Genomic DNA, 12098 nt, shown 5'->3' with positions numbered 1-12098 from the left:
GAGAGCCACTTCTAATTGCTTCTTGACAAGAAAAATACAATGGCTTTGTTTCTCGCTCTATGCTTTGCAATCATTCTCTCATTTTGCCAAGGCTCAGCTCATGCTGCTATCCCACCTCGTCCTCTTGATGGTAAACATTCACCTTTCTTGATTACTCGTTTGTGTTCAATATTTTTCATGTGATCTTTCAGACGAAATAGTGCTAGTTGTAACACTTGCCTAGCTAAGGCTAATGTTCCAAATTAAAAGGTTCAATGGTTTAGCAAGGCTGTTTTATGGGGTGTGTGTGTGTGTGTAGCTGCTTCTTGACATTTATTGATATGGGCAAATTTTTGCAGGACTTGTTGAAAATGGGAACTTTGAGCAAGCACCAGCAAAATCAAATCTCAAGAAAAGAGCGATAATAGGAAAATACTCGCTCCCGAAATGGGAAATCAGTGGCATAGTAGAATATGTCTCAGGCGGGCCACAACCAGGCGGCTTCTACCTAGCCATTCCTCGTGGGGTCCATGCAGTGAGGCTAGGCAACGAGGCATCTATCTCTCAAACTCTTACTGTCAAACCAGGCTCAATTTATGCACTCACGTTTGGAGCCACTAGAACCTGTGCTCAAGATGAGGTGCTAAGGGTCTCGGTCCCTGGCCAGTCAAGTGACCTTCCTCTTCAAACCCTGTATAGCAGTAATGGGGGTGACACTTATGCCTTGGCTTGGAAGGCTACTTCTAAAGCTGTCAAGGTCACATTTCATAACCCTGGCATCCAAGAAGACCCCACTTGCGGACCTCTTTTGGATGCTATTGCAATCAAGGAGATGTTACCTCTGAAGTATAGTAAAGGTAAAGTCCTGAATTTTTTTTTCAGGATCCTTTATAATAGCTGAAGTTTATGTTGGTTTCTGTGCTCTGTAGACAACCTAATCCAAATTTTTTTTTTTTAAAAAAAATTTCTTTCTATTCAGACAACCTAGTGAAAAATGGTGGCTTTGAAGTTGGTCCGCATGTGTTCAAGAACTTCTCAACTGGGATCTTGCTCCCTACCAGGCAACAAGATCTAATTTCACCACTCCCTGGCTGGATCATCGAATCCCTCAAACCAGTAAAATACATCGACAACAAGCACTTCTTTGTCCCCACAGGGTTTGCAGCGATTGAAATGGTAGCAGGGAGAGAGAGTGCCATAGCACAAGTCATCAGGACAATTCCTAACAAATTCTACAACCTCACATTCACAATCGGAGATGCAAAGAACGCTTGCCATGGGTCAATGATGGTTGAGGCATTTGCTGCCAGGGAAACCCTCAAAGTTCCCTACGTTTCACAGGGAAAAGGTGGATACAAGACTGCAACTTTGAGGTTCCGAGCAATTTCAGCTAGGACGAGGATTACATTTTACAGTGCATATTATCACACCAAGTTACATGATTATGGTCACATGTGTGGCCCCGTCTTGGATGATGTTAGGGTGTTTCCTACTCACTAATAAGGAGAGATTCGTTTGATGTTTACCAAATGCATGTGATCATAAGTAATTTTTGAGATAATTAAAGTCTTGCAATAGACTCTTAACAAAAAATCTGTAACACTGAAATGGGCGCTTAAAACTTTTGAAACCGATGCAGATAAAAGACAAACTTCAGTCATTTTACTCTCGAATGTTTCTTACCTTTTTTTCTTGTTTGATTCTGTTCCTTTGAATGTTTCTATTTGTACTTGTTTTTCCAATCTGTGAAGATACGATATAAATTCATATATTTTTGACAAAGCTTCTTTCAAACTGCCTTCGTTGTCTGCTAGCATATGCCCGAGGAATTTCACTTTATTTTTTCTTCGGAATCACTTCTCGAAAAATCAAACTCGAGTAGCCTGGCTCACCTGTCGTGAGATCCATGCACGAGGCTCATTTATGGAGGAATGCGAAATAGCCAAGGAATCTTCATCCGTCAACAATTTCTAGCTAGCCATTTTGGATTGCTACCCTCCTGACCGTTTGATATCGAATCTAATTTTCTGCTGGGAAATCATCAATAAAATTCAAACTCGATTGAAGAGTTAAATAAAAAATTATGACTATTTTGGGTTAGACAACTTGATTAAATAATTTATTTAATCATCTTCATTTTTCAATCTAGTATATAAAATTCTGACTAGCTAATTGTTACACACTACTTTATGTCATACAATATTGTAGTCAGATTTTAAAAAATAATAATCTAAGAGACAAATTAGAAACTTTTTTCCACTGTAACTTCGTTATTTTGATATTTTTCTTCTACTAACTATACCCTTGCCTTGCAGTAAGCTTTTGGCCATTAGCCAACAACATTGAATCATGTACAGTGCAGTTTGCATGCAATAATTTATAGAGGACAACTTTTATCAAGATCCGCATCTACTCGGTCTTGTGTAAAGCGTACCTTGATTGGATAAATCGGAATATAATTAAATACTGATATAATATAAAATGAATTTTTTTTGGGTGAAATAATACTGTTTAAAAATATCTTTTAATAATATCATAGTTTAAAAACATGATATTTGATATATATTGCGTTTCAGAATCACAATGTTTTCTTGACATTTGATGTTTTGGCTACTGTAACGTTTCAAGTCATTTTCGTGTTTTAAATCCGAAAAAAATTATAAAATCATAATTTTTATTAATTTGAAATTTTATTTATTTTATGATTTTAGAGAGTTAAAATATTTGTAATTTTATCAAAATTTAGACAGGGTTTCTTCTATATAGAAACTATACCTAAAATTTTATCTCGCTTAAAAAACCTGCAAAAAAAAAAAAACACCATAAATGCAATCAATAAATTCTATCTAAACCCAACATATTATCATATTCCATAATCACAAGTAGCCTCAAGAACACAGACACGCAAAACAAATATAAAATAATTCAATAATACACTATTCAAGGAATCATAGAATATATAAATATAAGTCATCTATCTATCTACATCTACGTCGTCTACTAGATGATCCGAACTCATTAGTAGCATGACCAGATCCAGCTCTTGCTTAAGTGTCCTCGTTCTCTACCATGACATCATTAAGAGTTAGTCTTTCTTCAAAGGTTTCAAGTCCAGTGCGACAAACATTTAACACCTTGGATGCTACAATGTGAATTTTGCTTTCTTCGTCAGTACTAAGAAGATAAGATGAGGCCTCACTACCCTCATGTAGCAAGAAACCAACATAATATTAATAAAATATTAATGTTAGATTAAAAGATAAATACATAAAACTCAACGGTTAACATATATTAATCATAAAAAAAACTTTATGACTTATGTGATGTTGCATCCGTTGAGCATATTGCTTGTACTGCATATATCCAGGTGGAGGAACCTGCTTGAGATCTAGAGTAATGATTTTTTGCATTATACTCATATACCAAATCATATACTTTTCGTTAGTAATCACATGATGCATCTCTGTAAATATCTCATTCCTCTATGCATCACATTGTTATATAAGCACCATACCTGCCTAACTAGTCGTGATCATTATTTTTACCTCTACAAGTAATGGCGTGCAAAACATCAGTCATATTGATATCGAATGGAATGTGTTGTTTATAGTTGAACTGTCACATTACCCAATTCAAGCAATGTAGCTCGACCATCTCAAAATATATTACCACTATAATGACATAACATAAATATGCTACTAGAACCCTGAGGGGTAGCTCAACTGGTCAGACCTTGGGTTTGCTCTCCAATAGTCACGAGTTCGAGTCCCCTCAGAGCCACTGGAGGCTACATGGTCATTAATTTCAGGACCCGTGAGATTAGTTGAGGTGTGTGCAAGCTGACCCGGACACCCACGTTAATAAAAAAAATATATGCTATTAGACTTTCTGTAAAAAAAATTGGATTCTAGTCATTTTAACATAATTTTAACTAAATTGCATTCCTTCAACTCTAATTAGAAAAATTCATAGCAAATTCAATTAAATTTCTAAAATTTAACATTAAAGCAAACTTAACAAAAAATTAAACATAATTCATGATATATTATCAATTGATATTTTTAATGCTCGATTGCATTAAATCAAACACAAATTCTTAGCAAATTAATTTAATTCCAATAAAATAATAAAATAATCAACTTATCAACAATTCAATGAAACATGTAAACCGCCACATTTATGCTCTATTTCATGAACGTGTGTGCGTATTTAACTACATTATTAGTCAATTCCAACAATATACATAAAATCCCTAATTTGGCAACTTAACCTAAATTAAATGCAACACATAATTAATTCATCATTAATTCAACTTATTTTCATGTTCAACTATATCAAATAAACTCTAATTGAATGTATTTTTAACTAATTTATCATTGATTCAACAAATCTTAAATTTACCACAAACCCTAAATTCAACCTAAATAATTATTTGATTTCAATCAAACCAAATACAAATTAATATCAATATAATATGTTTACCTTGCTTATAAAACTACAAGAATGGATGAGGTGGCGACGACAACAAATGGATCGGTGAGTTTTCAACATAAAAACATCAAAAGATACTTAAAAACTAAGATGAGTTTGATTTTTAATTGATTTAAAGGTAAAATTTAAATGTTTAACAAGTTTTTTAAGAGAGAAGTGAGGGTGATAATATTTATTTTTTGTTAGAGAGAGACAACATTTGTGTTCAATCTACTTTTTTTAAATTTTAATTAATATGGCACTTGTGAAATGTATAATGTAGCTGTCACGTTTCAAAAGTATAATATTTAAGTACATATCATGCTTTAAAAGCACGAAAATATCAAATTATATCATTTCACTAAATGTGTCATAACCCTCCATTTTTAAGTTTGGTGCGGTAATTTGACTAAAAAAAGCACCTTGCTTTCCCTTTTGTGAAGGAGTACTTGATGTACCTTGCAATTTCTATCTTGGCCCAGTACTGTTCACGCGGAAATCTAGTTCTTTAGTTTCAAAAAGTAGATTCAGGAGCTGGTACAAATAAACTGCCGTCCCCTTTCCATTTTTTTTTAATTTGGTAGAGCCCCATGACTTTTGGACAGGGGACACACCTTACTCTCATTTTTCTACGAGCACATGCTCGAGGCGTAGAAGACAAAAAAGGTAGATAGACACTTTGCCTTTCCATTTTGTTTGAAAAAACGAGGTCTAGAGTGATTGACTCGTGAGTCGTGACAGCAAAAGAATTTACTCACCACGGTGGACAACTCTTCATCATACACCAAACAATATTCTACTTTCGTTGTCGACATGCTTTCTTTCACTGTATATTATAGAGCTGCGCAAGTGCTTATTTTGGCATCCTAATGCAAAGCTAAAGGGTGGCAATCAGTACATAGGAATGTCCATAACGGTTAGTTTTCCATGAACTAGTTCAGAGGTTGGAACTTGGAACTGCAGAATTCTGGTACGCTTCTGACCGTCCACAGTAAAGAGAGACATAGCCGAAGAATGCTTCTTTTGCAACAAAATGGTGCTGTCCACAATGCCCTACGTTAGTTGAACATAGATTTTTTGTAATGGATTACTGAAAAGTGTTGCAAAACAGTAGCAGAACTTTCAAATTAGTTGAAAAAGATCGACTTGAATATTGCAGCATCCAGAACCCACCATGATTCAAACAACTATATACGGACAGTGAGTTCAACCGGATGCTGTTTGATTTTTCTTAGTGAAGCCTTGTAGATGATGAAATCACATGCTATAGATCCAATGCCATGTGCATTGAGGAGAGTATTGCGTTCAAGAAAATGCCTTATTTGTCATTTGGTTAAACAAAATAACAGGAATTAAAAACATGTTATCACAGACATATATACAATCATTGAAAGTAAATTGCTCGAGTTTATACCATACAGTAGCTTTACTTTTATTTGTTTCTGTTAAAGAAGGTTTAAACACCCATTTCTGTGCAATAAACTCTCTCATAGACAATTACAAACCTCTCTAATTACCCAAGATATTACTCACGGCAATATTGGATAAGCATTGAAGATCTTATTAGTGAGTAGGAAACACACTGACATCATCCAAGACAGGGCCACACATGTGACCATAATCGTGCTGCTTATTGTGATAGTATGCACTGTAAAATGTAATCCTTGTCCTAGCTGAAATTGCCTGGAACCTCAAAATTGCAGTCTTGTATCCACCTTTTCCCTGTGAGACGTAGGGAACTTTGACAGTTTCCTTGGCAGCAAATGCCTCAACCATCATTGATCCATGGCAAGCATTCTTTGCATCTCCGATTGTGAATGTGAGGTTGTAGAATTTGTCAGGAATTGTCCTAATGACTTGTGCTATGGCACTCTCTCTCCCTGCTACTAATTCAATTGCCGCAAATCCTTTGGGCACAAAGAAATGCTTGCTGTCAATGTATTTTACTGGTTTGAGGGATTCAATGATCCAGCCAGGGAGGGGTGAAATTTGATCTTGTTGCTTGGGAGGGAGCAAGACACCTGTTGAGAAGTTCTTGAACATATGCGGACCAACTTCAAAGCCACCGTTTTTCACTAGGTTGCCTGTGCAGAAACAAAATGAAAAAACAATACTCACTTAGGTTGTCTGAAGAGAGCACATAAAAAAACATGTCTCCAGGAAATTCTAAAAATCATGTAAATTCTGGGATCTTACCTATAGTACGCCGGAGAGGTGGCATCTCCTTGATTGCAATAGCGTCCAATATAGGACCACAAGAGGGGTCCTCTTGAATTCCGAGATTATGAAATGTGACCTTGACAACATCAGAAGTAGCCTTCCAAGCCAAGGAATAAGTGTCACCCCCATCGCTGCTATAAATGGTCTGAAGAGGGAGGTCACTTGATTGGCCAGGGACTGAGACCCTTAGCACCTCATCCTGAGCACAGGTCCTGGTGGCTCCAAATGTGAGAGCATAGATTGAACCTCGTTTGAGAGTAAGATTTTGAGAGATAGATGCCTCATTGCCTAGCCTCACTGCATGGACCCCTCGAGGAACGGCTAGGAAGAAGCCACCTGGTTGTGGTCCGCCCGAGACATACTCTACTAAGCCATTGATTTCCCATTTGGGGAGTGAGTATTTTCCTATGATCACTGTTTTCTTGAGGTTTGATTTTGCTGGTGCCTCTTCAAAGTCCCCATTTTCAACAAGTCCTGCAAAATGTTGCCCATGCCACAGTGTTAAAAATGACATTATATCACATGTAAATACTGAGCATTTCTTTGGTTAACTACCAAAAACATTGCACATAATCAAGTAAAGAGAGGTGATTTTTACCATCAAGAAGTGGAGGTGGACCAGCAGCATGAGCTAAGGAGAAAATGAGAGCAACGCAAAGAGAGAGAAACAGAGCCATTGCATTTATTTTGCTTGTCAAGGAGCAACTAGAAGTGGCTCTCAAAATAGGGAAAGAAAGCTCCCAAGTGGGTATAAAAGAAAACGCGAAATCTATTTGTATATTTATAGCACAACAAAAGCTGGATGCATTGAAGAAGGGAAATAATAGAAAACAACCCATGTTAACATGTCATCAAATAGCCATTGGATGTTTTGGTCTGTCCCTCTTTTCAAAATCCAAGTCCCAAATTTCCACTGAGCTTCTTGACTCTTGTGGTTGGACCCTTCCTTGGTTGCCGTGATTTGCTCTCTTCCAGGACTTTTTTATTTGGATCTCATCTAAATCTTGATTCATTTGTTCCTTGTCCACACAAGCCGGTGATTATGCAAGTTTAATGCTTGGTTTTGTTATGAGAATGCGTGATTAATGATTAAACCAAAGATGTACCCGTTTCTTGCGTCTTTAACTTGAGTTGATTTTGCATTTGCACCCTAATATCTGCCTTCCACATAGAATTTATGTTGGTGGGCGTAATGTAAAGATGCCTGGCTTGATTATTTGACAGAAACAGATGGGCTCGTGTGAAATTGTGAAGGCAACACTACATTGCAGCTCTTGTATTAATTAAGGTCAGTGTTTGAACTAAAGGTAATTAAAACGGGTTGGTAAGAAGTTAATGATATTGCTTGATGCCGCTAGTAACCTTAATTAAGGGATTTTATGAAGTGTAGCTCTTGTAATAATGATTTGAATTTCTTGTTCACAAAAATATTTGACTCCTAGCTAATTTTGAAAGACCTCTGCTCATGTATAAGCTATAAAATATCAACTAAGGCATTTACTTCAATTGTACACAGCCCTTTTCATCTGAAGTTATTTGACTCTGCTTTTTGGATAAAATAGTGCGATTGCTGCAAAGAGATTTACAGAGTGTTGAAATCTGACCAGTGTTTTGCTGCTTATGAATGGCGCATAACTGAATCATCTGACCCTCTAAACCAAGAACACCAAAGAATTAAGGTTACCTGCATAAACATGTCCCTTATTCTGATGTTTACACATAGAGTGTGTCTGGCATACTTATGCTTTTGGAAATAGGGAGAAGTTGAGCTTGGCAATGGACTTCCTGACATCAGGTCAATGTTGGTTCAACTATTTACTGTGTTCTACTTGTATAGCTCAGGGTAAAGAGATATATATATGGAAAATCGAGCTCTGGAAAACATCCTTTACTATCGTATATGTTTTACCATTCTATTATGTTTTAGGGTATAAGGGAGAAGGATGTTGCTGTGGGTTCACCTCTACCTTGGTATTTGCCACTTGACAAAAATCAGTTTTCACTAAGCAGTTTCCGTGTATCTGCTGTTGGACAATTCATCACAAAGAACATGGTACAAAGTATTTTGGTGATTTCTTTTGAACCAAAAGTTTTTATGATCATTTTGGCTGGCCAAAATATAGAGAGAATAGGATGAGGTGTGTAAAGCTATAAATAGGAGCAATCGATTTCTTTTATGATTTCACATCAATCCCATGCGCATCTGTTCCTGACTCCTAACAAAGTGATCTATAAGTCACAGATTTCTAGCTCATTCAGGTCAAAATTTTAGAGTTCTTGCACCTTGCATCAGAAGGTTGTCACAGAGTTCAGGCTTTCTTGGAGAAAGCAGCACTTGTTGAAAGTGTCAGGTAAATGCTTTTATAATAGTTTGACCGCATATCCCAATCTTAAAGACCGATAAATGTTAGCCTAGCTACTGGATGCAATAAATTAAAATACAAACTAGATATCGTGAGTGCTTTACATAATTTTCCATTTTAATCTCATGAAGGCTACCCACCGGGGTTTCTTCTGTCAATCTGATCATTCAATCTGGTTAACTGTAATTTATTTTGGTAAGCATTTTGGATGTATTAGTCTAGTTTTCTTGAGCAAACATTTATGCATGCACTCAGTGCATGATCATTTCTGTCCTTGATTCACGCATGATGGGGATCTTTACATCAATATACTTTTTCATCGCTCGGAAACCTCTGTTGACTGTTGTAGGTCAAAACTTGGAAGATGCTTCCAGGGTTTTTGCACATTTTCTCCTTGATTGCTGCTATTTGTAATTGAAAACTGATTCTGGTGCATATTTGTTTCTTGGAGACCAGAGATAAGGATTTTTCATGCGTAAGTTAATGTGTCCAACTTAATTATGTGCTGTTTTTTATTTGAGAAAAAAAAGTAATACGTATTGGATTCAAATCCCTGTAATTTCCATGCCAGCTCGAATTTTACAGATGCAATATCTCTGATGATTAATTTTACTGATACATTTCAACAAGTACCTAGATAAAGAACAGAGAGATTAACAAGTTTGGATTGAAGCTGAGTTTAGGATTATTTAGATAAAAATTTATAAATGAATATGATACTTGATCATATATGCCATTAGCATTCGGGTTTAAACGAAAATCTGACATCTGGGAGGTATTTCCAGTAGCCATTCCTAGCTGAATGAAACCTCTGTAACATTTTCAGATTCAATTTCAGTCTATCATTATCAGTCAAATTTATAAAAACCCCAACAAGAGTTGACGATCACTATTCTTCTCAAGGAGAACAGGATAAAATGTAGTGACATCCCTCTGTGAGATCCCAACCAGCTGCTGGCTCCATGCAATGATACAAAGCAACGGATTTCCATATCAAGCAAGAAAGGGGAGAAACACTTGACAGCGTTTTGTCACTGCATGAATCATGGGCATGACACAGATCATGGACAAATGAGTCCGATGATCACAACATAGCGCAGTTTCACTAGATGAAGTGCAATGGAGGGTCCCAGATGGGCTATCCAAGCAGTCTTTTGGTGTACTCCAGTTGAGCTAAGGAAAGACAGCACCTCCAAGGGTTTCAATCGATTCCTTGATCTTCAATTCAAGGGAAAGAAGGGAGCGGTGGAGGCTTCTCTGGTTCATCTTCAGATTCTTCTGACACGGTATGGTCTTCTTCGTCTATGGGATTGTGGATTCTGTTCGGCAGGGCATCTTCATTTGAGATGGAAAGAGGAAGGAGGAAGGGATCGGATCATCAAGAAGGTACTCGAATAAAGATTCTTGAATTTTGGGAACCATTCGTGAATCTGGCAACGGTTCACTTCTTCCTTCATTTCAGTAGTACAGGCCATTACCTTCGAGTCTCAAACGAACCCACTTCAGTTGCTTTCTTGCCATCTGGTATAGGAAAACACAATCAGAGCACTACAAGGGGAAATGCCATAAACAGTAGAGATCTCCGAGCCTTGCTAGTGCCCAAGCAAAGCTTCATACACTGAACTATCGAAAACAAAATATATGCCACAGCAGCAATATTCAAGGACAGATGAGAGAATCATCATCATCAGAGGGCTTAATTTAGGGCTCAGGTATTTGAATTCAACCAAAACTTTGAGAATATATGTGATGCCCACATATCACGTCAGTGTTATGAAGAGATTGGATTCGATAAAAAGAATAGCCAAGATTTATGTATAGCAAGAAACTTCTTATGAAAGCGAAAACAAGAGATTCAAGGCTATTTAGACAGCATAGAAGCATTATGCTAATGTCCCTTCTTCATCATTTGCCATAGACCCTAATCCTCCCAAAGTTAAACTCAAGCAACCAGCCATTAATAGCAAGCATTCACTAGCCAGATTATCACCCCTTTAAAGCTCAATCATGGTTTTCACAGCTTATGTCATTCCTGCTCAAGCAGACGTCAACGACACTCAACCTTGGGGGATTCTAACCCACTCAGTGTAAATTATTTGACTTTGTCAAGAAAGCAATACAAATGACTTGGCTAGTTAAATCTGTAAATTTAAATGCCGTTTGGTAATGCGGTGGACCTGAGGTTAAAGGGAACCACAGTTTCTACGTTTCTACGTGTTTGGTAATGCGAAAAAACACGTTTTATTTTGGTGGGATCACAATAATTGTGGCTGCACCTGTGGCTGATAAAAAGTTGGAAAATTCTGCTTTCCAACAGCAGCTGCTTCATTTTTCAAGATCCATCAACAAGCTAAAAGAAAAAAAAAAAAAAGTCGGCTCAACATAAACATGGTACGAAATGCACGTTAACTTGAAATAATAATAATTAAAAGGGGTGTAATTTAACATATCATAGATTTATTTTTTAAAAATTATCATTTTAAGTTTTATAAATTTTAGGGTCGCTGAAGGTTTGCATGGTTGTTAATTTTAGAACTCGTGAAATTAATCAAAATATATACAAGTTGATCCGAACATCTATATTAAAAAAAATTAAAAAAACAAATCAGTTAAAGCCTCTCACTTATACAAGTTAAGTGATAGAACGAACCCGACCAAAGTCTTTCTACCTTGGAGAATGGGTTAATAAGGAAAACAAATGAGATTAAGGTCGTATTTAATTAGTGTTTTAAGATAAAAATAAGAGATATAAAAATAAAAGGTTAAGTTTAAAAAAATAAGAGATATAGACCTGTTTTCATCTCTTTTATTTTTAAATAATGATTAAATATTATCTAAATAATAATTAACAAATAAATAAAAAATAATGATGAGAAAATAGAGATTAAAGTTATATTTAATTAGCATTTCAAGAGAAAAATAAGAGAGATATAAAAAACAGTTGAAGTAAAAAAAAAAAAAAAGAAATGAAGGGATATGGCCTTGATTTCATTTTTTTATATTGAAAGAATAATTAAACATTAACTAAATAATAATAAATAAATAAATAAATAATCATAGAAAAAG

General features: G+C 36.0%; 2 protein-coding genes and 1 pseudogene across 2 annotated transcripts; 1 reads left to right on the top strand and 2 right to left on the bottom strand.

Annotated features, from left to right (window-relative positions):
• On the top strand, positions 1-1639 carry LOC133690038 (protein TEEBE-like). Its single transcript, XM_062110183.1, has 3 exons — positions 1-130; positions 339-836; positions 959-1639. The coding sequence occupies exons 1-3, from the start codon at positions 40-42 to the stop codon at positions 1477-1479; spliced, it is 1110 nt and encodes a 369-aa protein (XP_061966167.1). The 5' UTR covers positions 1-39; the 3' UTR covers positions 1480-1639.
• Positions 1640-5820: 4181 nt separating this feature from the next.
• On the bottom strand, positions 5821-7408 carry LOC133690303 (protein TEEBE-like). Its single transcript, XM_062110545.1, has 3 exons — positions 7268-7408; positions 6646-7143; positions 5821-6533 (listed from the first exon to the last, which is right to left on the bottom strand). Exons 1-3 carry the CDS (start codon positions 7344-7346, stop codon positions 6013-6015), a joined length of 1098 nt encoding a protein of 365 aa, XP_061966529.1. The 5' UTR covers positions 7347-7408; the 3' UTR covers positions 5821-6012.
• A 2285-nt stretch (positions 7409-9693) lies between these two features.
• LOC133687999 (uncharacterized) lies at positions 9694-11125 on the bottom strand (annotated as a pseudogene).
• Between the last annotated feature and the right edge of the window lie 973 nt (positions 11126-12098).

The sequence above is a fragment of the Populus nigra genome, chromosome 3 (genome assembly GCF_951802175.1).
Source record: "Populus nigra chromosome 3, ddPopNigr1.1, whole genome shotgun sequence".
Taxonomy (NCBI): Eukaryota; Viridiplantae; Streptophyta; class Magnoliopsida; order Malpighiales; family Salicaceae; genus Populus; species Populus nigra.
Note: the sequence above shows the minus strand (reverse complement) of the source record. Positions and strands in the feature narration are given on the sequence as shown.

What these genes read in the sequence shown, in the direction of transcription:
- LOC133690303 (XM_062110545.1), bottom strand. Translation starts at nt 7,346, where the DNA reads ATGGCTCTGTTTCTCTCTCTTTGCGTTGCTCTCATTTTCTCCTTAGCT. An exon ending in TCCACCTCCACTTCTTGATG is followed by an intron (nt 7,144 to 7,267) that starts GTAAAAATCACC and finishes AACATTTTGCAG; the next exon opens with GACTTGTTGAAAATGGGGAC. An exon ending in ACCTCTCCGGCGTACTATAG is followed by an intron (nt 6,534 to 6,645) that starts GTAAGATCCCAG and finishes GTTTCTGCACAG; the next exon opens with GCAACCTAGTGAAAAACGGT.
- LOC133690038 (XM_062110183.1), top strand. Translation starts at nt 40, where the DNA reads ATGGCTTTGTTTCTCGCTCTATGCTTTGCAATCATTCTCTCATTTTGC. An exon ending in CCCACCTCGTCCTCTTGATG is followed by an intron (nt 131 to 338) that starts GTAAACATTCAC and finishes AAATTTTTGCAG; the next exon opens with GACTTGTTGAAAATGGGAAC. An exon ending in ACCTCTGAAGTATAGTAAAG is followed by an intron (nt 837 to 958) that starts GTAAAGTCCTGA and finishes CTTTCTATTCAG; the next exon opens with ACAACCTAGTGAAAAATGGT.